This window comes from Arachis ipaensis, chromosome B9 (assembly GCF_059453495.1).
Source record: "Arachis ipaensis isolate K30076 ecotype BB chromosome B9, ASM5945349v1, whole genome shotgun sequence".
Classification (NCBI taxonomy): Eukaryota; Viridiplantae; Streptophyta; class Magnoliopsida; order Fabales; family Fabaceae; genus Arachis; species Arachis ipaensis.
In genome coordinates, this window is record NC_142444.1 from 17,364,692 (window position 1) to 17,391,332 (window position 26,641).

Below are 26,641 nucleotides of genomic sequence, written 5' to 3' on the forward strand. Positions count from 1 at the left end.
TCTATTCATGTCATCAGCCTAGTTGAATCCTAATAGGCTATTCTTTAGATGCCCATATTTCAAGGTATGAAATAATTAGTTATATTCTTGTCCCTATTAAGATCTGTAGCAAGCATCTCCTCAGTGCAATTCTATTTTTTCCTTGTTTACCGTGCAGATTGCATAATTTCATTGCAAATATTTTGCATGGCTGGATGAATATGTTGCATTGTTTGAAGAGGAGCAAACAAGTGATCACAGTCTTCATGGTCGAAATTCAAAGCAAAATCAGTTGTTGGATGCAGCTGTTTCGATGGAAGAGAAAGTGAGTAAGCTAGAGGACAGAGTTTCTGGCTTAGAGTTGCAGATGAAAAATTCTAGGCATGTTAAGTGTATTAGGGGTTTTAATTATCCATTGATGGCTGTTGTGTTTGTATTTGGAGTTGTATTTGCAAATTATCTCCGATAAATTGGGTAGTAGCTAGTAATTTTATGATTCTGTTTTTTGTTTTGAAAATACTTGTTGCTGAAATAGTTGTATCACCTGACAGTGTAACTTTAATTTTACTAAATGAAATAGTTTTGTTGATTGTTTGAAAAATATTGACTGTACCAAAAAACTATAATGTATTATAGTTATAATATGTTATAATCCAATTCGTGCAATCCAAGAAAAGTAATCTAGTTATAACTAAAAATCATATGTGACATTAACAACGTTATAAAATTACCAAATATCTACATCATAGTCACAAGGTGACTTCATAAGTGGGCAACATATAGCTCCATACCAACATTAGAGACATAAAGATAAATAGACTATTATAAGTTCATAACAGACATAGCCTAGCAAAAACAGTAACCAAAAGATTGTTTGTTGTGGCGGTTTGTAAACTAGTTTTCCAAAAAGACAGCCTATACTGGTTAAAATGTAAATCGAAGACTACACTTCTATTTTTTTTTTAGGAGGCTTAAATCCAGGAGTGGGAATCAACTTGAATAATCTTGATGTAGTCCCAGAAGTTGCTGCGACCATTATCTTGGCACTAAGTTCCTCATGTTGACTTGGTTTAGGCATCTTTGATCCAGTAGCAGCATTAATCACATTGTTGGATGGGAGTTGTGTGTTGGATGGAAGGGGAGGCCTCAAATAAGGTCCAATAATTGGAGGACTTTGATTCACCATAGAAGCTAGAACAAAGGTGGATGTAGTTGGTGGCATAACTATTGGTTGCTTCATCCTTTGTGGAGGTGGGTTATTCAAATTGATAGTCTCAGACGCTCCCTGTATACAAGAAGTAATGTATTAAGTGCAAATAAATAAAATATTTAAGTATTGCTATTTATAATGTAATTGTGAAATAGATTACAACTTCTCCTTGGGGAGCCATTGCCTTGGAAGGAGTTTGAGAGTAGTATTCAGCGGGACTGCCTTTTTTAAGCAGTTTCTTGTTTTTTTTTCTTTCTTAGTTTTTGTTTATTTTCTTTTAAGTCACCAAAAAAAAAAACTTCTACTTGGGGAGCAGATTGTGAAAAAGAAATTTCATCTCCTTCACTGTTCTTCTTAAAATTTTTTTCATGGTGAAACACAGGGATAACCAGACATTCAGCCATCTGAAAAAAAAAAACTTTGTTAACTCCTGATTAAAAAATTTAAACATAAAACACAGTTTCTTTGATCTGACATCAATATAAATGCCCAATCCTAATAATCTGTTCCAACTTTCTTTAATATTTTAATAGTTCTTTGTACTTTCATGCTATTTAAATACATAAAACTCCTAGTATATGGCAAGAGAAACAATATTTTAACTTTTCTATACCCCAGCACGGCTTAATACAACCAACAATTATGTCATGAGGACCACACACAAAAAAGAGAAAGGGACAGTGGTGACACCAACCTCAGCAATCTGTGCTATGTACAGAACCGTCTAAATTTCGTCAACAGCGTCGTCCAACCACCGTCTACTTCACTATCAATAGCTTCGTCAGCAATCTTATCAGCAGGCTTGTCACCACTCACCACTGCCTTGATGGAGAAGAAGCTTCTCTACTAAGATTTAGAAGGTAATTGCAATGGGGAGTCAAGGGGTATTTACGGGAGAAGATATAAAGCACAAAACCAAACGACCCATGGAGACCTCAAAATGATGCCGTTCTTGTTTTTTTGACGTAGACAGATAAGCCCTTGTCTTTTCCATACAATTCCACGACTTGCGTCTTCAACGTAACCACCTCAGCCATCCAGCTCATCCACTTGTCTACACACGTCAATAATTTCCGTCAAACTTTCGCCGTGAAAGTGATGAAAGGATCGCGTTGGCAGACGGAGCACAAAGTCAAAGACCGAAATAGATCATATTTTTTGTTAAGGGTCGCGTTGTCATTCAGAGAAAAGGACAGAGACCAAATTGGTACATTACTCTAAAAAATATCAATAATCTATTTTGTATCGATCCAATTTTATTGGCCTTGCCTATGAAATTGGAAACTTAAAATTTCTCTCTCTATTTTGCCGCCATGTGGACTACGAAATTAAGTGCTTACGAAATTAAGAGATATTATATAAAATAGTAAATATTTATATTTTAGTGTAAAATAATAAATATGAATTTTTTTATTTATTTAAAAAAATCCGAAAAAAATTAGAGAGAAACAAAACGAGAAAAAGAATAAAAAAGAAGCCGTGATTGATAATTTAATTAATACACCTAAGAAGTAATAGATGTTTAGTTGAGTAACGCGTTTAATTACATTATTGGCATACATATTAAAGAAGCTAAGCTATAATTTATATGATTCTCGTACGAACTTAACCTTTTCCATGCATGGTGGCCCTGGTCCATACTCCAAAAAAAGAAAAAGAATTAAATCCTTTTTCCAATCAATTTTTGAGTCCAAGAAATGAAGCCACCCTTTTTAGCTCCACATCCAAAAGTGTCTCCAAAGGGTCAAATTTCTCAGACATAAACAAGTTGTTACATTGATCTGACGATGATAATAGTGATGATGAGCTTGGATTGCTCTGTTCTTCGAGCAGCTTCGAGTTATGGCGGTGATCGTCGTCATTATCAGTAACTAACAGCATTTGATCATCATCATTATCATCAATGTCAATGAGAAAATCAGTGAGAGAAGCTTCTTCATTATTATCATCACTGCAGGGACTAATTGAAGTGTTATTATTATTATTATCGTTGTTGTTGTAGTGAAAAGCTTTGAGTCTTCTAGGAATTGGAGTTTGGGGTGCTACTAGTACATGTTTGTGAGTAAGATTGTTTTTGTGTTTATGGGAAGAAGATGAAGAAGGAGGAGGTGGCTGCCATTGTTGTTGTTGTTGTTGAAGCTTCTTTGAGAGATTGGTATTCCAGTAGTTCTTGATTTCATTGTCTGTTCGTCCCGGTAATCTCTTCGCTATCAAGGCCCATCTGTGTATTAACAAATTAAAAATTATGATTATTTTCTTTTTCTTTTTTTTTTATTTCGGGGATTTGATGATTTACATATTAAAAAATTGCAGAAGAATGCATACGGAAAAAAGTGTTCAAAAAAGTAACCCAAGATGATGAAAATAGTAAGAGCATTTTTTACGTGTTTTGACTTTTGAGAGTAAAATTAGTGATGATATGTTTTGTTTCATTCTTCATCTACCAACTACCATATCAAAATTATGGGTGACAATAGGTAGACGATTTGACAAGAATTTACAATATGATATGTGTTCAGCTTGGTCTAACTGGATTATTTTAAAAGTTTAAATTTATTAATATTTTAAATTAAAACTCACAAATTAATTTTATTATTAATGATATATATTTTAATTTATTGACTAAAATATTCATTAATAATTATTATTGATTATATATATATATTAATGTTAATTACTTGGTTGATTCAAATAATAATAACAATATAAAAGATATATTTATTATAAAACATTTTATCGAATAATAATATAATGATTGAATTTGTTATAACGATAAAAAAAGAGAGGATTTATTGCAGGATTCTTTTAAAAAAAACATTTTAATTATTTTATTTACTATTTATATTTTTAGGTGTCATTATATATTTTTTTTACTATAATTATACACGACTGTAAACAAGATATGTAATAATTTTATTTGACTATAAATGAGATATATTTATAATTATTTTGTTTGTATTGTAAATGATATATATATATATATATATATATATATATATATATATATATATAAAATTTACGATTAAAATAATTTAAATTTTTACTACTTAAAGGGGTATATAAAAATTTATTTTAAATTTGTAATGAGTACAAAGAATATTCAACTTCCAATCATTTTAATTTGAAATAGTTACCTAGTAGTCATAATAGTGAGCAGTTTTAAATTTAATTAATAATAAAAATAAATTTTTTAAAAAAAAATCTTAGTGTTTAAAAATTTGAATAAATTATAAAGAAGGAAGATTTGTTGCTTAAATATAATAGAGAATACGAAGAATTAGTAGTAAGAGAAAATTTTGACGCAAACAAAACAAATACAACTTTTGTAATTGCTCTTATATTTGAATTTTTTTAATTTAACGATACAACTAAAATATTTGTTAATATTTTATTTGATTTAAATAGTAATAAAATATATAAATTTTTATTTTTTAAATTGATCTAAATTAAATTATTAATATTTTTATTATTTTAAAAAATTATATTTTTATATTTACAAATATTCATATCTCGTTTACCGTATAAACAAATTAGTTATGAGGATATATGAAATATGTGAAGTACGCCAACTTTCATACAACAAGTGATACTTTAAAAATTTGTGTCTTATCTCATTTATAGCATAAGCAGTGTAAATGAAATAAGTAATAGAATGCAAAAATATAAATTATATCCAAATTACCTATATTAATAAATAAAATATTTAAAATATTTATTAAAAAAATTAATTATTGTAAATGAAATAAAACTATAAAAGAGACCTGTTACCGAGAAGACGATGTAGCCTTATGATCATATCCTCTTCATCCTGAGAGATGTCGCCTCTCTTAATGCCTGGCTTCAGATAATTCAACCATCTCTGTCTGCAACTTTTTCCACACCTATTCAAGCCTATACACATATATTTTTATTTTTATTTTTATTATTATCTTTATAATTTTACTAAATTTATAATTAAATATTTATATTTTTTTAAATTAGATCTTTATATTATTTTTAATTTTATAATTAGGTCATTTACGTCTCAAAAATGTTAAAATTAATAAAATATTTTAATAAAAAATTTAATTAAATTTTTAATTGTAGGTATCTTTATTTTATAAAAAATATTTTATTAATATTTAATTTTAATATTTTTTAGATTAATAAAGATCTAATTATAAAATTAAAAATAATATAAAAATTTTAACTATAAATTTGATAAAACTATAAAGACCAACAAAATAATTAAATTTATTAATTGTTGTTGTGTACATAAACATAACATAAACACACAAGCAAAATTGAGTTAAAGTTCTCACATAGAATCAACTAATTAACTATCTGATGATTGACAAAATAAATTAACAAAAAGGAAAATGTTTATTACTTACATAGTTATTAAGAATCAAGTTAATCAACCAAACGAATAATCACGTACATCATATAATTCACAAGTACAGTTCCCGTTACTGTTGACAAACCAGTAGGGAACAAATAACAATAAGGGAAGAAAGGAAAGGAAAAATTAAAATGGGAAAAACTTTCAAAGAGAATATCTAAAGCTTAAAAAAAAAAGAAAAAAAAAAGAAAGAGTTGTACAATCAACATTAGCATAAGCTAAAGTATACATAGATCAAAGGAATTTAAGTGGAAAAAATATATAAATATATATTTAAAAAAAAAAAACTGAGTGAAGCAAGTATATAAAAAATTACCGGCATTTTGGGCAACCTTTTGCCATTTTCCTTCACCATGAATGGCAACATATTTGGAGAGGGTTTGATCTTCATCTCTTGACCAAGCACCTTTGTTCATCTCTTTCGAGCAGCAAGGACGTCTGCCCATCTTTAATTTTTTTCTCTTCTTTCTCCTCCTTCTCTCATGATCTTGTATGTTCCTCTATCTTCACATACCTCAATTCCTCTATATATCTCTTTCCTTATGCACCAAAACACCTCATCTTACACCTACCCCTTGGTAACTTTTATAGTTATATATCAAAAATATTATTTGTTTATTAAAATCGATCACCATATATTTGTATATAAATATATGTAAAATTTAACTTATTTTTAATGTGTATTTTATATTTTAATGTGTATTTTACTTTAATGATTGATTTTGTATACACCTAATATGATTAGTTATATACATACTAGTCTTTTAGATTCTCATTTCAAAAAAAGAAAAACAATAAAATAATATGAGATAATATTTAAAAGGATAAATTATATTTTTTATTCTTAAAATTTGCTAAAAATTTTAAAAACACTTCTAAGTTTTATTTTGTTTCAATTTTGTCACAAAAATTTTTATTTGCATCAAATATACCCCTAATGACTAATTTTTCAAAAAACTTAAAGACCAATTCAGGAACAATTTTACAAGAATAACCATCAATACAAGCAAATCAGAGATAGTTGTCATGTATTATTATTGAATTAGTCTTAAACATTTTAAAAATTTAGTTATCAGGAATATATTTGATGAAAATCGAAAATTTTTAAAACAAAATTGAAACAAAATAAAACTTAGAAGTATTTTTAAAATTTTTAATAAATTTAAAAACAAAAAATATATTTTATCCTATTTAAAATTATCTTATTTAATTATTATAACAATAATTGAAAAATACAAAATAAAATAAATAATAATTAAAATGTAAAATAAAATCATTTTAAATTATTTTGGATTGAATTTCTAAAGGATTGATGAGTACATCTCTATATATAACTCATTAAATTTTTGCCCTTAAATAGATTGATGAATACTTCTCTATCCTTTGCCATATCCAGTCACAGTACTGTTTAAGGCTGACAATCTTACACTAATTCTAGTTACGCATTATCAGTTTTAGGAAGTTATTTAATTTGATTAAAACATTTTTGTGTTAAAGTATTGTGTGTGGTACAAAATGGATTATTAAAAATATTTCGATCTTTATTTTTTATCTTAAAAGAATAAATTAATCAAATTGTTTTCGAAAGATAATAAATCTGGTCACATCAGTTTTTTAATAATTTTACTTATTAACCGCACTAATAAAAAATGATATAGGACGTTAAATTATATTTTAATATACAAAACGACGTTTTTTTTTTTTGTAAGCTAGCCCAACAAATGCCTAAACTTGACCCACCACTCCAAAAATTCTATCCATTAGTCATCTTTTTTTTTGTTAATTCTCTCCTTCAATACTAAAACTCCATACCAACTCTTGCCTAAATAGCCATGAATGTCGTTTTTCTTTGAAACTCCATAGCCACTGCAGCACTGTCCCACTGGCCTTCATCACCGCAGCGCTCAAGATTCCATTTTGCCTCCTCGGATAATGTGCTGCACTCCGCACCATTTATTCCGATGCTTGTTCTTTGTCTAGGCGGTTTTTTCGGTTCTCCTAGAGATTGCAACTCTCTCACCGAACTCGGCCAATTTCTTCTCCTTGTTCTCAAAAATGACTTCCACCACTAATACTTGTTTTACATGTTAGGAAATTATTTAATTTTCTAATTTGTTTGTGCGTAATACATATATTAATTATAATCACAAATTACGCTATTTCAAATTAAATAACTTATATAGTGGTGATCTCATATATTGTTATAAATGCTAAATTGAATAAGTCATAATTACTTTTGATTTGGAATTAAATGAGAATAAAATCAGATATTATCTTTTAGACTTTAGATAATTATCTTTTGGATTTTAGATATATTATCTTTTGGACTTTAATATTATTTTATTTTGGCTTAAGGATTTAATGAGTGTCATGCTCAAATATAAATAGTGCCTTGGATTTCGATCCCTTATATACCAAAGCCACTTTTGTGCTCTTTCCCCATCAGAAAAGTTGCAATTCAACCGCTTAGGAATACAGAAGACTTTGGTTGAGGAAGATCGAAAGAACTAGAAGATCCAAATCCTACCATCAATTTCTGACTCTTATGAGTAAAGATACGCTTCCGCATTATATTATATTTTTGGTGATTCAATATAAATGATTTGAATTAATAAAATTATTTATTCTAACAAATAGTATCAGAGCCATTCATAATTTAACCATAAAAAATATTCAATTTTATTTTTATTGAATCAATATATGAATCGATGTATATATGTGTTTCTTACATTATGATATTGGATATATAAGAAGGCAACTACTTCTATGAAAGTGCTAAAAACATCTTAGGAATATACATATGTATGTATTATGTGAGCGACTGTGCGGGTATATATAAGAATTTAGTATTATTCCGATCCACAAGATATATTATTGTCGCCATTTGGATTGCTTTCAGAGTTAAGCCGTTTATATATATGCATTATTAATTTGTTCGATTACATACATATATATTGTTGTGTGCTTGTTACGATGAAATATAAGCATGCTTTGGTTGCTTTATTTGTATATATAAATATAAATTGATACTCATAAAATTAATTATTTATCTTAAAATATTAATAGAGTATTGTTAAATTTTGATGGTCTAAAAATTTAAATTGTGTGTGTCATTAATTTTGTATAAATTAATTGAATCATTCTTTTGAAATATAAAGATTATTATGTATATATCACTTATGTAAATATTAGTCTGTCTAAAAAAAAATTTATATTTGGCCAAGTTATGTGTACACATTAATAATATTTGAATAATAGAAAATAATGTTATTATTTAATTATTACATAAGGAAACTAGTAATAATTTGGATTATTATACCACCTATTTTATAAAGATTTGGTTTTAGAATAGAGTAAACTACTATTTCTACCCATAAAAGTTGAAAACGCTGACATATCTATCCATAGAAAACAGAAATTACCATTTGTACCCATAAAAATTGGTTTTTACAAGTAAAATTATCCAAACCCTAAAAAATTAAATAAAATTCCTAAACTACCCTTCTCTCCACCACTACTACTATCATCTCCTCCCCTCCCCCCTCTCCTCTCTCTCTCTCAATGTTCTCATCTTTTTCCAACCACTGCCACCACCACCACTAACCCATCCTCTCTCTCTCTCCTTCCATTTTCTGAGTTCGTCGCCGCCGCCATAATCCGTCAACTCTGCCAACTCCTTCCTCTTTCTCTTTCTCTCGCTTTTCTTCTGTGTTTTTTTTTCTCTCTCTCTTCTGCTTCTTTAAATTCTCAACCCAGAAAAAGGGCTTCACCATCATCAACAACAACAGAACCATCTTCAGATTCCTTGCCCCCACACTCTCTCTTACCTGCAAAATCTCTTCGGGTTGACTCATAATCCGTTTGCCCCTCCTCCTAGTGTACCCCAAACCCTAACCCCAATTCCCAACTCCAATATTGGAATCGACGATCTCAGGAGATTAGGGTTTCCAATCGAAACTGCCGCTACTACTACTACTAATATAAGCAATAACAGCAACACTATAGTTGATGCTTTTGTTATGCAGCAGGAGCTAAAGCTAAAGTTCGGGTCTTTGCCTAAGGAGGTTGAAGATTAAGTTATGGAAAGGAACGAGAAGAAAATAAAAAACAGAAAACTCAAAGTGGTGAAGGGCATGGATGAGTTGGGCCACGGCCCGCCACCTCCGTCGTCACCATCACCGTCGGCAACGAGTACCTCACCACCACCGTTGACACGGGTACGGCGGCGCTGGTGCTGACGGAGCGTTTGAGTGGCTGCACGAAGTGAGGATCGTCGATGGGGCCCATGGAAGCGCACTTGCATTTGAGGGTGGAGTTCCAGTGGTTCTTAATGGCATTGTCGGTTCTGCCGGAAAGGAGTCGGGCTATGGTGGCCCACTTGTTGCCAAACCGAGCGTGAGCTCTGATTATGGAGTCGTCCTCTTCGGGGGTGAAGGCCCAATGCTCCACGGGTGGGGAGAGCTGGTTGCACCATCGAAGCCTGCAAGACTTGCCCTAGCAGAACATTGAGAGAGAGAGGAGGGGGAGGAGATGATAGTGGTAGTGGTGGAGAGAAGGGTAGTTTAGGAATTTTATTTAATTTTTTAGGGTTTGGATAATTTTGCTTGTAAAAACTATTTTTTATGGATACAAATGGTAATTTCTATTTTTTATGGGTAGATATGTCAGCGTTTTCAAATTTTATGGGTAGAAATGGTAGTTTACTCTTTAGAATAAATTGATTGAACATTATGCTGCTAAAGTAATCTCTTTTGTGAAAATTGATTTATTTAAAACATAAGGAATATGGTAATATATAATTCATGTGAATATTGGTCAGCACAAAGGAAGGTCTATATTTAGCCGAATTATATACACATATTGATGGTAAATACACGTTTGGGTAACAAATTAAGAATAAAGTAATGCTTATTATTTATGCGAACAATAATCGGTCCAAAAGAAGTTTATTGTTTGGCCAAATAATAAGCATTGCACACTTTTTTTATTTTCTATTAATTATGCGGTCAATAATCGGCCCAAAGAAAGGTTATTGTTTGGCCAATTAATAGAAAATATATGCGGTAATAAATAGGTTGCAAAGTTTAAGTTTTCATGTGCGCATTCAGTCGGTCCAAAGAAAGGCTTAATGTGTGACAGAAATTTTGACAATATTTGATTACTGCAATGAGAGTATCACTTATAGTTAATTTTTTTATCTAAAGATTAAAAATTAATGTTGTTCTAGATATCTAAATACATATTTTTTTCCCATTATTTGACTAATATTTACTGCATGCTCTTTTTTTGTTCTAATAAAGAAATTATGGCTTCAGCTACCAATGTTTCTGTACAAATTAGCAGTATTCCTATGCTGAATGGTTCAAATTTTAAAGTTTGGAAGGATACCGTGGAGATTGTCCTCGGTTGTATAGATCATCCACTTCCATTCCAGAAAATCTCAATGAGGTTAAAATAGAAAAGTGGGAGAGATTCAATCGAATGAGTATTATGATCATGAAACGCTCAATTCCTGAGGCATTTCGGGGCTCAATTACTGAGGATAAAGATGCCAAACAGTTCCTGAAAGATGTTGAAAAAATTCTTTACTAATGAAAAGGCGGAGGCAAGTAGTCTTTTGAGAAAACTTGTCTCCATCAGGTATAAAGGTAAAAGGAACATAAGAAAGTACATTATGGAAATGTCTCATCTTGTTTCAAAATTGAAAGCACTAAAGTTAGAGTTGTCTAAAGATTTACTCGTGTATTTTATTTTGATCTCCCTTCCTGCATACTTTGGGCAATTCAAAGTGAGTTATAACACTCTGAATGACACTTGGTCCTTAAATGAGCTTATATCTCACTGTGTGCAAGAAGAAGAGAGGCTATAGCAAGATAAGACTGAAAGTGCTCACATGCCTTCATCTTCTCAGTATAAAAGAAAGCATGATACTATTGCGGATGTGCCTTCTCAATAGAAAAGGCTAAGAAATAGGATCAAGTTTCAACCTGTTTCTTTTGTAAGAAAGTGGGACACATGAAGAAGGATTGTACCAAATATGTCACTTGGCGTGTAAAGAAGGGTACAATTCTTACTTTCGTTTGTTCTAAGGCTAGTTTAAGTTATGTACCTATTGATACTTGGTGGGTAGATTCTGTTGCTACTACTCATGTAAGTGTTACTATCAGGGTTGCCTGTGGAGCCGACCACCAAGTGATGCTAAAAGATACATCTATGTGACAGACGGCAATATAGTTACAGTCGAAGCTATAGGAACTTTTAGATTATGTTCCACGAGTGGATTTTACTTGGATTAATTAGAGACATTTTATGCACCGTCATTTAGACAGAATTTAGTTTCTATTTTTTATTTGGACAAATCAGATTATTTTGTTCATTCGAAAACAATAAAGTCAGTCTCTTTTATAATTCGAATAATATTTACTCTGGTTGTTTTGGTGGATAATCTATATAGGTTTGATTTGAATTCCTATAATAATGAAATACTGCACACAGGTACAAAACAAAAACTAAATGAGAATTCGGCATCATTATGACACAAACACCTAGGTCACATATCTAAATAGAGAATTCAGAGGCTCGTGTCGGATGGAATTCTTGGATCCCTAAATTTGGCAGACTTTGAAGTTTGCATTGAGTGCATAAAAGGGAAAAGGACAAACGAAAGGAAATTAGGTGCCGAGAGAGTTAAAGATGTCTTAGAACTGATACATACCAATATATGTGGCTCATTCCCTACTGTCTCATGGAATGGACAACATTACTTTATTACGTTCATAGATGATTACTCTCGTTACGGGTAACTATATTTAATTCATGAAAGGTCCCAAGCCTTGGATGTTTTCAAGTCTTTCAAAGGTGAAGTTGAACTTCAACTTGGGAAGAAAATTAAAGCTGTCAAATCTGATCGTGGTGGTGAATACTACGAAAAATATGACGGTTCAGGTGAGCAACATCCCGGGCCTTTTGCTCTTTTCTTAGAGGAGTGCGGTATTGTTTTGCAATACACTATACCAGGCAAACCTAGCATGAATGGTATTGTAGAGCGCAGGAACCAAACTCTTAAGGACATGGTGAGAAGTATGATTAGTCATTCTTCCTTTCCTGAATCACTCTAGGAAGAATCCTTAAAAATCGCAGTGTATATTCTTAATAGGGTGCCAAGAAAAGTAGTTAGCAAAATCCCTTTATGAAATTTGGACTGGAAAAAGGTCCAATATAAGGCATTTGCATGTTTGGGGATTTCCAGCTGAGGCGCAACTTTATAGGTCGCATAAAAGAAAATTGGACTTAAGGACAATTAGTTCCTACTTTGTTGGTTACGCTGAGCGTTCACGGGGGTACAAGTTTTACAATCCTGCATCAAGGTCTATTTTTGAAATGGAAAATGCGAGATTTCTTGAGGATGTTGAGTTTGAGGGGAAGGAAATATTAGGAATGTTGCTTTTGATGATGATTCTATAACTGATAATAATCAGGTCTTTGTGCCTATTATTGTTCAAGATACAGTTATAGTACAAGAGCACAATGAGAATTCTACTGTAGATCCAGTTACAGTACAAGAGAACAATGAGAATATTGTTGTTGCTCAAGATACTGCTACAGCATAGGAAAATAATGAGAATCCTCCTCAACCCCAACCCATATAGCAAGCTCAACAACCTCAAGAAGTACCATTAAGGAGATCCAACAGAAAAAAGGAAAAAATCCATCTATGATCTCAAACAAGCTTTCCGTCAATGGTATCACAAGTTTAAGGCATTACCTCATATAGTTTTGAGGTAAATATTATAGATGAATGTGTATACCACAAATTCAGTGGGAGTAAATATATTTTTTGGGTCTTATATATTGATGACATTCTACTTCCCAGTAACGATATAGGTTTGTTGCATGAAACTAAGAAATTTCTATCGAACCAATTCGAAATGAAAGATCTTGGTGATGCCTCTTTTGTATTAGGAATCGAGATACTAAGAGATCTCTCTCAAGGTATTTTTGGATTATCACAAAAGAACTATATTAAAAAGATTTTAAATAGATATGTCATGAAAAGTTGTAGACCAATGGGCACACCCGTAACTAAAAGAGACAAGTTCAGTCTCAAACAATGTCCCAAAAATGATTTTGAGAGGACAACAATGCATGATAACCCTTATGCATCAACACTAGGGAGCTTAATGTATGCTCAAGTCTGCGCACGCCACGATATATCATTCTTAGTGGGAGTGTTGGGTAGATACTTGAGCAATCCTAGCATGGATCATTGGATAGTTGTTAAACGCGTAATGCGTTATCTAAAGAGAACAAAGGATTACATGCTTACTTATCAAAGATCAGAAAATTTGGAGATCATTAGGTCTTCTGATTCCGATTTCATGGCATATGGTTGCGAAACTTTGTCACTGAGCTTCATATAGTAGATGACATTGAAAGACCGAACAATATTATACTCCAACAACAATAAGAGCTTGACAAAATCGAAGCATATAGATATCAAGTTCTTAGTTGTTAAGGAGAAAGTTTAAGAAAAAACAGATTTTCATAGAACATATAGGAACTGAGTATATGCTAGCAGACCCATTACCAAGGGATTGATCCCTAAAGTCTTTCATGAGCACACTGCTCTGATGGGTGTCAATATTTGTGATGCCTTAGTTTAGTGGGAGTTTATTTTATGCTATATGTCTTATGACAGATATTGAATTATTTTTTTTCTGCAGAATTAAGTTGATTGTTTATTTCATATTATGTGAAATGTTCATTTTACAATATTTATTTTGTGTTTGATCTCAATAAAGTTTTAAAGTTGGACCAGTTGGAAACAGACATGTATGAGATCACTTAGCATGTAATTTCCATATTACTCATCCAAATTTGATCTATGTCGTTAAGTATGTTAGGATGGTGATTGTCGTGGTTCAGTCACGATATTAATGTGATAAAAATTGCGGTAGTTCCATATCTAATGTATGAAACGGACCAGATTGTTAAAGTAATAAGGGAAATAGCATTCAGATGCGCGCATAAAGTTTATAAGATGTGATTATGTCAAGAAAGAATATATGTATAGCCCAAGTGAGAGATTGTTAGAAAATTATTTAATTTCCTAATTTGTTTGTGGGCAATACATATATTAATTATAATCACAAATTACGCTATTTCATATTAAATGACTTATATAGTGGTGATCTCATTTATTGTTATAAATGCTAAATTGAATAAGTCATAATTACTTTTGATTTGGAATTAAAGGAGAATAAAACCAGATATTATCTTTTGGATTTTAGATATATTATCTTTTGGACTTTAGATACTATTTTATTTGGGTTTAGGGGTTTAATGGGTGTCATACTCAAATATAAATAGTGTCTTTAGGGTTTCGGTCCCCTATATACCAAAGCCGCCTTTGTGCTCTTTCCCCATTAGAAGGATTGCAATTCAGCTGCCTAAGAATACAGAAGGCTTTGGTTGAGGAAGATCGAAAGAATCACAAAATCCAAATCCTGCCATCAATTTCTAACTCTTATGAGTAAAGGTACGCTTCCGCATTATATTATATTTTTTGTGATTCAATATGGATGATTTGGGTTAATAAAATTATTTATTCCAACACTACAAGCTTGACAGCATCTCCGAAGCCTCATATGCCTTTGACACCGTCGATGACCACGACAAGTTTAATGTACTTTACCACACCATGCTCAAAATATGCAAAAAACTCTTCTCTGTCTGAAGTTTTGGAATTTTACCATAGGATAAGGTCTAATGGATTAAGCATGATGCATATAAGATATTTAATAGAATGTCTTATAGAGAATTTTATCATAGAAGGAGATGATAGAAAGACTAATGGAAGAGATGGCAGAAGGACTAACGCGACTAGGTCCGTTATCTTTTTGGGACGAATTTAATTAGTTTATTTTTTCGGAGACGAAAATGAAAATCGAGGTATTTTTCTGAGACAATTTTGACTATTAACTCGTAATACAAAAGATTCCTTGGTGCTCTCTATTTTCTTTTCCTTAATTTTTTTTAAAGAAAAAAAAAAGTGACGCTATATGCATGACAAAATATCATTGCCCTTTAAAGAAAAGCTTTATTCTGAACCATATCTATGCAATTATTGTAGCTAAAAATTATGGTAAAATCGTAAAACTAAAAGCTTTATGTAATAATGTCTTCTAATACTCGTGTAATAGGACCAAAAGTTCTAATTTTAATGGTTAATAATATGAGTAATTCAATTTTTTAAATTATTTTATTCAATTCAATAATAATACAAATACAAATATAATTGAAAAATTGAAGTAGAAAAAACAACAAAAGACTTATGTTATACTATTTGTTTATAATTATATAAATAACAAAAGTTGATATAAACGGTTAAGTACCACTGTGGTACTTTATTAAAACAACGTTGTTCTGGGAGTTCGGACATGTTGGTCAATCAATAAAATAACATCGTTTAGCAATCAAAACCTGCATGCCCATACGAATTAGCATTGAGTAGAAACTTTCAGAAGCGTTAAATACATTTGGTGAAATAAAAAAAAACTACCTTGAACCACCTTTTTTTAACAAATCAAATATACACATCTTTTTTCATATGGAAGGAGAAATCCATTACATTCTCCATTTGTCTCTTTCCATCATATGCTTTTAATAATTAAAAAAGGGAATTATGAAACTTAAATTGTACCAAAAAAATGATGTAAATACTAAATACCAGCATCATCTTCGCTTTACGAAAATAGACTAGACTATAATTTTAAGTCAGCAGAGTTTGAGAAACATTGTCCTAATCCGAAAAGACGAGAAAGATACAAAGAAATGCTTTAATGCGCCCCACAGGCCCTAACTGGCTAAGTTAACTCCTCTTACGTTGTACAATTTTATTATTATTACATCAAAATCCTAAGCCGCTTCTTGATAGCTTTACACCAGATTTAGAACTTGAGATCTTTACACCAGTTTTGCATATTAATTAATTGATTAATCAGAAATAAATAACAAGTAAATCCAATCAATAAAGCATGCTTAAATTACAACTGAACTAGGCAGGCAACAATACAAATCCATAATAAAATTGGCTCAAACAGTGGAAAAAAGATAAAAGGGGAAGACTATTGAGGAGATGGAAGAGGATGTTGCCAGTTACTGGGGATACTTTAACACCTAATTCATACCTAAAAACTGAATAATTACAATTCCCTTGTAAGCTACTCTGTTACAGCAAGCAAACTCTTCCAACCTGAATCAACAAAAGAAATTACCAAATCGTGAGAAGAGTTGGACCAACAGCTCGCATAGTGCCGTTAAAAAACAATTCAAATAAAGCAAGCAGGGGATTTCAATTATCTTCAATTTAAACGGGTTATAATGACCCTTTAATTTCTGGGAAGAGAGTCCCTATATTGAATTAGCACTTATGAAACTTGGATCAATAACAGAGACTAGAAAAAGTATTTTATTGTGGATTTACATTTTGATGTATTGCACGAGCTAAAAACTCCTCAGCGTCTGAACCTTCTATACTTGAAGCAAAGATTTACACCTAATTACAAATTTACATTATACCTAATACGGAGATAAGTTCTCCTAATTGATATTTTTGTATTATAAACATGGGAGATAAAATACTCTCAAATTTGAAGATGGTGGTTGTTGGTGGTGACTGGTGAGGAAGAAAGGAAAGGAAATGATAGTAGGTTTGATGGTGGTGAAGATGGGGTTTGGATAAGATAAGAGATGATGGAAATCAATAGAGAAGGGGCCAAAGTGGTAAAACGAAAATTTTGACTAATCTTTGAACATAAAAACATTTAAGGGTAAAATTGAAACAAAATAGAACGTGAAAAGTAAAATTGAAACGAAATGAAACTTGAATAAAATTGAAACCAACCTCAAACTGAGGTATAAAGTATACTTTTCCTGTTTCTTACTATTGTTGATGTTTTGATGTTTATACATATAATTGTATAATAACTTGAAAAGTTAGTATAAAAATCTCTTAAGACTACAAATATAATTATAATTTAGTATTCAAATTTGTTAAATTGATAAATGTCATAATTAATATAACGATACCTATTGATATAAATATATGGTATAATACTAATTTTATTTATCATGTAGAGTTAATAGTCAAAATCGTCCCTGAAAGATATCTCGATCTCCATTTTCGTTCCTGAAAGATAAAATTAATCGAATTCGTCCCCCAAAGATACTCTACCTGGTCACGTTCGTCCTTCCGTCATCTCCTTCACCGAGTTGGCAAACGTCCGCTGACGTGTGTCGTGAACTGCCAACGGGGCAGACAATCAAAACGACGCAATTTTGGTACAAGGCTCTCCTAGCCTTGAAACGTCGCCGTTTAGTCTTCAGAAGAGAGATTCAAACGTACTCGAGAGCTAGCTTTCTGTAAGCAGTTTTAATTTCTTGATCAGAAGAGTCCCTTGACTCAGACAACACCTCATATGGGTCACGTCGATTTGCTGGGGTAGACGGTCCTTCCAATTTTGAACCCATCCCCATTAACCAGCCAGTCACTCCCTTTCTCTCTGCCCTCTTCAAACACAGAGCTAAACCCAAAAATGAAAAAAAAAAAAAAATCACCTTTTAGCTTTCGAACACTATTGTGGCATGTTATTCATCGACCCAAGCGAGAGAATTCAAAATCCAAAGATAGATGAAGGGGAGCTCCGAGAGAAAGCAAGGAATTCAAAAAGTCATTGGATCGAGCATGGTTTATGGTTTCCTCGGAATGGGGGAAAAGTGGAGATTTTGCGAGGTGGGAATTGGGGATCTAAGGGAAGGTGCGTGAAGGTAAGGTCAATTTGAAATGAAATCGGAAATGGAAAAGAAAAGGGTTGGATTAGGTTTGAATTTTCAGGAAAGAAAAAAAAGGAGATGATGATGGGGGTTAAGGCTTTGCAACGTTTGAATCTCTCTTCTGAAGACTAAACGGCGACGTTTCAAGGTTAGGAGAGCCTTGTATCAAAACTGCGTCGTTTTAATTGTCTGCCACGTTGGCAGTTAACAACACACGTCAGCGGACGTTTGCCAACTCAGCGAAGGAGATGACGGAAGGACGAACGTGACCAGGTAGGATATCTTTGGGGGATGAATTCGATTAATTTTATCTTTCGGGGACGAAAATGGAAATCGAGGTATCTTTTAGGGACGATTTTGACTATTAACTCTTATCATGTAAGCATTATGTTAAAAATTTTAATCTAAACTTAAACTATAGGATATTTTAGAGAAATGATGCATGTACTCCACCTTTTTTTGGTATTTAAAACTTATTTTCTTAACATTAAAAAGGCTTTTAATAGCTTGTATTACTAAACGAAGGTGTACCACTCTTGCCTCTTGACGTATTCAAGAGTGGTACATATAGCAAATCTCTTTATAAGATTTGTCATTCTCATTTTCTTTTAGTCACTAAAATCAAGAAAAGATGGAGAGTCAGTTGGTCTAGCCTGAGGATGGCAACTTGACAAGATAGGAAGAAAAGAAACCTTGGCCAGACAATGGCGCCAAGGTTAGACAAGGAGAACCCTAGCTCTTGATAACAATATCTGAATACATCAGATGTCTACACACTAAAATATCTAAAAAGGAAAATCTATCCTAACTAATGTTTGCATTATGAATATTTAACATGAAATCCTCTAAACAACACTCACCATGATGCCGACAAACTACTTTGAAATTGATAAAAATATGTAATAGAGAATGCATCTTACCAATATAGAGGCCGTTAAAACAAACAGCTTGAAGCCAAGAACTACGATCATCACTATTGAAACCTTGTTATTTGCTGTAGCATTTGAGAGCTAGTTGAATGAGAAAGCAATTGCTCTGAACCCAGGGGCCTTATTAGGTGGTGGCCACCAACAGGGTTAGGAATGCCCTGTCTACTTATGTCTTTAGAATTGTTCATACTTGGTTCGGCATGTGATGATTCCATCAATGAACGAATCTGATTGTTGGAGGATTAACATGCATGAAAGACATCAATTATGTTAGTGTCCAATGGTAAAGAAGTATAGAGATCAATCATTATACATAAATACTTCAACTTTACCATATCCAAGCGCCTCTTGTGTAGGTCATTTTGTAGCTGCAGGTTCAAAGCATTGCAAATCAGAACCTAATTATAGTAAGACATTGATTTTCCAGTTCTGGAGAGAGGAGGTACAGAAGGAGGAAAAACTATTGCTTACAGGTTTGCCTTGATTCTTTTTATCTTCACTTGAATATCCTGGTATCTTCAAATCCCAATTTTTCTCTGAACAGGGAATAAAAAACAAAGTCAATCAACAGCTCTGATATCTAACTCTTTTCATAAAAATAAATATGATAATAATTCAAGTCCTAGCATTATTAGAGGACTTTTCCTCTCAAACGTGATGAGAGATTGGAAAGAAATGCTACATAGACAGCTCTTCTTTTGTCTGTTTTCTGCTATTGTACAGAGGATCTCTTATCCTGCTTTTCCTCGAATTATTCTTCTATCCGTATTAATGATATTTTTTTTTATCAAAACTTTTACTTCACTTGAGGGCAATCCATGATCTCTTATTCATAATACAAGCTTCAGATATATGCGTTACATAAAGCTGGGTCATGGGAGACAATGTTGAAAAATGAAATCCTCAAGTGGGACTCAATGATAGCAAGAATTTTCTACAACTTATCTAGTTTGGACAAAATGCTTTACATTTTTTTGATACTTTGATTCATAATAATTGATGCCAATTAGTGAGATAAAGCTTAATAGTCACAGTAACATTGTCTAGTAACCTCTCAAATAATAATAATAATAATAATAATAATGTTTAATTACTCTATTAGTTCCTATAGTTTTACCAAGTTTTTGCAATTAGGACCTATATTTTTTTCCTTTCAATTGGGTTCTTACACTGCATTTAATTTATTAATTAGGTCATTCCTAGTATAAAAAATGTTAGAATTAACTAATATTTTTTCGCAAATTGAAGGTATCCACGATTAAGAACCTAATTAGATCTTTGACCACATGTTTTTTGGGAGAAATATTTCGTTAATTTTAATTTTTTGACATGAAAATGACTTAATTACAAAATTAAAAGAAGTGTAGGAACCCAATTGAAAAAGAAAAAAAGTATAGGAATTTAATTGCAAATTTGGTAAAACTATAAAGACTAACAGAGTAATTAAACCTAATAATAATAATAATAATAATAATAATAATAATAATAATTTACTACTTATGATTGTTCACTGCATAAATGCAGACCCCACAGAGTATGAAAGTAAATTCCTATTGGGAAAAGAAATCTATAAAATCAATAGAAAGGTACTATAGCATTAGTTTCAGATTAATAATTCATCACTCGGCTAACTGAGAAAGTTATGTATAAAAGAAGAAACATGAGATATGAAAGTGTAATTGCAATCTGTAGGCAAGAAGGTAAGAAGAAGCATTGGTCAATGAAAGGACTCATGGAAAAGAAGGAAGAAAAGGATTCAAGTCAAGCATATATGAAGGGTAATTGCTGAGATGAGAATCAAGAGCAGTTGAAGGGTTACTCTTGCAACTAAAAAATTTGCATGCACACAGGCTATTTCTGTGTAAGAGTGAGGAAAACCGACAATGGATGATGAAGCAGTGAAGGGCATCTTTTAAGTGCCCAGGCTATTCTTTTCTATTTTGTTACTTGTGTACATGTTTCTAGAGCTGGATTCCCCACAGGAATTCAATCTCCCTTAGGCCTAAATACCAGGTTCCTATCATAATCACAGAAGCAAAAGGCATGTTACTGTAAATTTTGTGAAATAAAAAGTGTTCAGTCAAAATTCAATTAATTAATGTTTGAATAACGGAATAATTATTTCTTGATTTTTGCAAGGTGGATCAAAATTAAACTATAGTTACAGTCACAAAATACCTAGGTGTAGCAATAAATCCTTGGACTCCAAAGTGGATGACTTTCTGTGTTTTGCCAACATGCAACCATGTGTTGTCGCCTGTATATAAGAAAAGTTAAGTTTACAATTCTCCAGAACATTGATAAGCACAATCAATCTAGAACAAGTCAAGTAGTATAATCTCAATGAGTCATGCATACACTGTAGTAGCAAAAGAAGCAGCAACAAACTTTGATCCCCCCTGTATGACATTCCCATCCCCCCCCCCCCCCCCCTTTTCTCTCCTTTTTCTCTTTCATTCAATTAAGAGGTATTCTTAGTTACCAAAAAAAGTAAGTCCTTCACTACAAATAATTTCAAAGAAATCAGACATGTTACAATCCTTACTGCATCAATGAAGTCATCAGCAAGCTCTAAAAAAAGGTCTATAACTTCAGGGTCCAGCTTACACTGTGGATCAACCTGTATGATGACAGCAGATCATGGATAAAAATATTGTCAACAAACAAAGATATAGGAAAAAGCAAATAATAATAATAATAATAATAATAATAATAATCATGATGATGATGATGATGATGACAACAACCTGTGCAACTAACTCCTGTATCTTTCTTTTTCCAAGGAGTTGGTTTGTCGCTTCAGTTCCTTGGCTTGAGCTTCCCCCTGGGGTAGTTGCGCCAGATGCAGTAGCATCTGGCTGTGATCCTGTAAGACTAAGTGACTTTTGGCCCATGGGTCCTGACATCCTTGGAGACTGCTGCTGCTGATGATGATGAACAGATGCTTGAAGTTGAGACGGTTGTTGCTGCTGCTGCTGTAGAAGTTGTTGCTGTTGCTGCTGCTGGGGTGGCTGCTGCTGCTGCTGCTGCTGTTGCAGTTGCTGCAGCTGAGGCTGCCCCATTGGTTTTTGTTGCTGCATTAACTGGGACAATTGATGTGGATTCAAGGTCATACTTTGTTGCAGTTGAGCCGCAGGTGAAGCCAGTTGTTGCTGCCTCTGCTGTTGAAGACGCAATGGTGAACCAGGACCTGACATTGCAGGCATTTGCTTAAACCACTGTTGCTGTGTTAAAGAATTAATCATTGCAGGCTGTCCATTCTGAGACAAGCCAGATAACGGGGAATTCATAAAGGCCAACGATGACGACGGTCTTGGTAAGCCTTGAACCTGCAAGTCAAGGGGATTATTAATGTTACATACTTATTATACACTTGCATACACATGAGAGTGATTCTTTACGTCCAGAAAATGAACCTGTTTGCAGTTTAAGCACATCCAATTAATCATTTTTTTTCTGTAAATTTTGCATCACAACAAAAATTAACATGAAATTCCTTTTCCTATCAATATTCAACTGTAAAAATGCACATTTACATTTTGGACTAGAAACACAAGTCATAATAGTTAGTACATTTACTGTATTATGTGAACACATTTCATCAACCACCAATATATTTGGAAATAATTTTACTTTGGGGCAATTAATATTTATTAGGAAAATCCAAGAGGAGAAAAAAAAAAAGATCCTTCCGGAAGGCTTGACTTAGAAAAGAAACTTCAAGTGTCAATGATCTTGCATGACAGTTTCGGTTCTCTTCTTTTACATTATTTCCTTTCATCTAGGGGTTTGGTTACAGATCTAAAAATGCAGAATTTAGCCAATAAATGAACCCAACCTCTATAAGTGGACTAAAGTTGGAAGAATAAGGCATTGAAGAGATTCAATAAATAAAATACAATAGCTAGAGGTTCCTTAGTGAACATAACAATAGCTGAATGTTTCAGGGATGAAACCATCAACCTGAAACCAATTTACTGGTAATTACCAAAACAGTAAGGAGTGGTGGCAAATAAAGATAAGAGTTCGGATTGCAAGAGAGAGTGACAAGATACAGTCAATGCGTGCTGCCATTGCCATAACTTAAATGCACACAACACAACAAAAAGATAATGGTAACACCAGAATAATAGTATGTCAATTCAATTTTCACAATTCATTTGTTAAACTCCACTGTCTCCACATCACCCAAAATCTTCTACATTGTTGCGTGTTCTTATGATAATAATGAAAGTGAATCACAGGTAACACTCCCATGAGAAAGATAAAATACGAGATTTTAACATAATATTACAGTGTGTTTAAACTCTGTCCATTATCGGATAGCATGACACAATGAACAAGAAAGATAAAAATAGGACAACCACTCTACTCATAAATTGAATTATACTTCTTGAGGTCCGCAAATCCAACCGATAATGCATAAGAAAGAAGAGTGCAAAACTGAAGCAAGTTATTTAAATCATGAAATATCAAAAATGCTAAACAAATTTTAAATAATTTGAAAAATAACTTGAAAAGATCATTATTAAAGATTGAAATGTCAAAAATGCTACACAAATTTGACCAGAAGGACATTTAAAATATAATCAAAATAAGGGTGCAATAAAATATCATATAAAGCTAAAATTGGAATATTTGAAGCCAAAATGTATATAAACAATAGAAGGATAGATTATACCTGCTGAGAGGTAAGTGAATTCTGCCTCATCTGGCTTTGACTTATTCGCAATTGCTGAGCATATGCCATGGCTCCATTAGCAGCTCTTAGTTGCGAGCTGAGATTTGGCGTCCCCATCATCCCCATTGCTTGCATTCCTTGATGTGGCTGTCCAGCAGAATTAGCTGATGAGAATTGTGATCCCTGGACTAGCCCACCCTTCTGCCTTGGCTGCAGCAACTTCAGAATTACTTACTAAAGAAAACATTCTGAATAAACAACAGCATCTACGAGTAATGTCATTCAACAATTTAAAAAACTCCAGTCAAAAGCAAACGTATAGAAGTAAAAAGAGTGCCTCTCCTGAAATCATCTATCTTCTCCAAGCCAAGACTATGACAATAATCATGAAATGTTACATTTTCTGCTAGAATGGAACAATCATGAATTACAACCAATAATGCAAGTGATCATTGTCACCCAAGAACTCCTCTGTCTAGCATCCATCAGCAAAGCATAATTTTACTAAATCATGTTCCACTAGGAAGGGTCATGTACATGGTTCAAAAAAGATCATAATGTCCTCTCATAAATCATGTCTACTAAATTCTATGTATCTTTCTATAGCTTCCCATATGGTTTAGGTCTGCTTACACCATTAACTGCTGAACAACTTTTATCAAGTCCACTCTCCTTAACGAGGTTTCTAGCCTTTTATAGGCTTTCTCAACATTTGTCCAAACCATTCTAGGTTGAGAGTGTGCTACCACCACTTCCTCCCTAATGATTTTATTCCTAATACAATCTTACCTCGCAACATCTTCATCACGATAACACTCAACTTATTTTTTCCTTGACATTTCACCACCCGAAATTAGGAATCTTACATATTACCAACCCAATCCTATAACTAAGCAATAAAAGAAAACAATTCATGGTGAAAGCCAAACAATAACAAAAGAAAACAATGACCATAAAAGCAACTCATGATTACCGAGGACAACAAGTTAAACTGCGCTGCTCCAGCACTAGACAACATAGGGAAGTGCCCACTCTGCCCCATCAGAGCCGAGCGCGAAAGACTCGACCCTCCCAACTGCTGTTGTTGCTGCTGCTGCTGCTGATTCTGCAGCTGACCTGCCGCCGAAGCAGAACCGCCGAAATTCATTTGGCCGCCGTACAACCCAGCCTGCTGCCGCATAACGCCAAGCTGCTGCTGCTGCTGCTGAGACTGCATTTGATTGACCCGTGTCATCGAAGGGGACCGCTGGAGGGTCTGCTGGAGTTGGAATTGGGACATAGGGTTCATGGTCATCCCCTGAGACTGCTGCATCACAAGCGACTGTTGCTGCTGCTGTTGTTGCTGCTGTTGCGTTTGTTGCTGTTGCTGTGATTGTTGCTGAAGCTGTTGCTGCTGCTGCTGTTGTGGTTGCTGTTGCTGTGATTGCTGAGGGTCTTGGGGGAGAGGGGGGAGAGAAGGGGAAGAGATATTGTGAATTGAAGGGGATTGTTGTTGAGAGAAGTTTGAGATCGAAGGCGATTGCGCTGACATTGAAGGGTTGGGATTTGAATTAGGGATTGGGTTTGGGTTTGGGTTTGGATTTTGGGAAGGCTGGGATTGAGGGTCCATGGTAGAGGGTTTTGGTGAGGACGTTGAGGCGTTTGGAGTTTCAGCCATTTGTAGAAGAATTGCTTAGTGGAATTGGAGAGCAGAGAGTGAGTCTATGAATTCCACGGCGATGCGGACATGGCCAAATTGGGCGGAGAGGTTGAGTGAATCGCAAGAGGAAGAAGAAGAAGGACGGAGTTAATTGTTGAATCACGATCGTACACGTCAGGGAGAAAAAGATTTCACGCCTTCTCTAAGAACCGCGATGCTTTCGTCGGGTGGGATCATCTTATATAAGTTTTCTTCCCCTTTTTTTTTCTCTCAAAAAGTACTTGATTAAAGGGGGTAATAAAATATACTTCTTCTTCTTTTTTTTATTTTTAATTTTTTTAAACGTTTTTTATTTATATTAAATATATTTTTGACGATTAATTTTTAAAAAATTTAAAAAAATTTAGTCATAACTTTACCGAATAATTTTTATTATAAGTAAATTAAATATAGTTGTCATGTATTATTACTGAGTTGGTCCTAAATTTTTTAAAAATTTAGTTATTAAAGATATATTTAATATAAATTAAAATTTTCAAAAATAAAATTGAAATAAAATAAATTTTATAAGTATTTTTAAAATTTTTAACAAATTTTAAAGATAAAACATATTTTATGGACAAATGACTAAAATAAAATATTTAGACATTAAATTTATCAAAATACAACTTTTGCATATTACATATGTAAATACAATTTTTTACTAAACTAAATAAATCGTGAGAACGTCCCACGAATTCCAAATATACATAAATCGCTACACCCCTCCAGCGATTTATGTTGATATGCAAAATGGCTAAAAACTGTGGTAGGGCCTCGCAATTTCTATGTATATGTGAAATGTGCATAAACCGCGACACTTTTCGCTTCTACATCTCCATCTTCTTGTTCTGCATCACGATGCATTACTATACCCTGGCATTAGTCCAATGTATTGCTTAATTTTTCCATCATGCTCCCTAATTCTCATGTTATTCCGCTTTCTCTT

At 32.9% G+C, this 26,641-nt stretch overlaps 2 protein-coding genes and 1 pseudogene across 2 annotated transcripts; all 3 read right to left on the minus strand.

Moving 5' to 3' along the window:
• Nucleotides 1–2,672: 2,672 nt before the first annotated feature.
• LOC148543886 (transcription factor MYB123-like) lies at nt 2,673–6,106 on the minus strand. The gene is made up of 3 exons (XM_088499680.1): nt 5,887–6,106; nt 4,951–5,080; nt 2,673–3,410 (listed from the first exon to the last, which is right to left on the minus strand). Exons 1-3 carry the CDS (start codon nt 6,014–6,016, stop codon nt 2,867–2,869), a joined length of 804 nt encoding a protein of 267 aa, XP_088355806.1. The 5' UTR covers nt 6,017–6,106; the 3' UTR covers nt 2,673–2,866.
• Nucleotides 6,107–9,686: 3,580 nt separating this feature from the next.
• LOC107615096 (transcription factor MYB73 pseudogene) lies at nt 9,687–10,999 on the minus strand (annotated as a pseudogene).
• Nucleotides 11,000–16,544: 5,545 nt separating this feature from the next.
• Nucleotides 16,545–25,925, minus strand: EER4 (Transcription initiation factor TFIID subunit A). Its single transcript, XM_088498033.1, has 9 exons — nt 24,988–25,925; nt 24,015–24,224; nt 22,081–22,662; nt 21,879–21,953; nt 21,512–21,590; nt 19,805–19,869; nt 19,666–19,701; nt 19,325–19,560; nt 16,545–16,824 (listed from the first exon to the last, which is right to left on the minus strand). Exons 1-8 carry the CDS (start codon nt 25,669–25,671, stop codon nt 19,378–19,380), a joined length of 1,914 nt encoding a protein of 637 aa, XP_088354159.1. The 5' UTR covers nt 25,672–25,925; the 3' UTR covers nt 16,545–16,824; nt 19,325–19,377.
• Between the last annotated feature and the right edge of the window lie 716 nt (nt 25,926–26,641).

Coding starts and splice junctions, on each gene's coding strand:
- LOC148543886 (XM_088499680.1), bottom strand. CDS start 6,016: ATGGGCAGACGTCCTTGCTGCTCGAAAGAGATGAACAAAGGTGCTTGG. Junction 5,081..5,886: donor AAAGGTTGCCCAAAATGCCG/GTAATTTTTTAT, acceptor ATATGTGTATAG/GCTTGAATAGGTGTGGAAAA. Junction 3,411..4,950: donor CATCGTCTTCTCGGTAACAG/GTCTCTTTTATA, acceptor GTTAATACACAG/ATGGGCCTTGATAGCGAAGA.
- EER4 (XM_088498033.1), bottom strand. CDS start 25,671: ATGGCTGAAACTCCAAACGCCTCAACGTCCTCACCAAAACCCTCTACC. Junction 21,954..22,080: donor TACAGGAGTTAGTTGCACAG/GTTGTTGTCATC, acceptor GTCATCATACAG/GTTGATCCACAGTGTAAGCT. Junction 19,702..19,804: donor AAAAGAATCAAGGCAAACCT/GTAAGCAATAGT, acceptor TTGAACCTGCAG/CTACAAAATGACCTACACAA.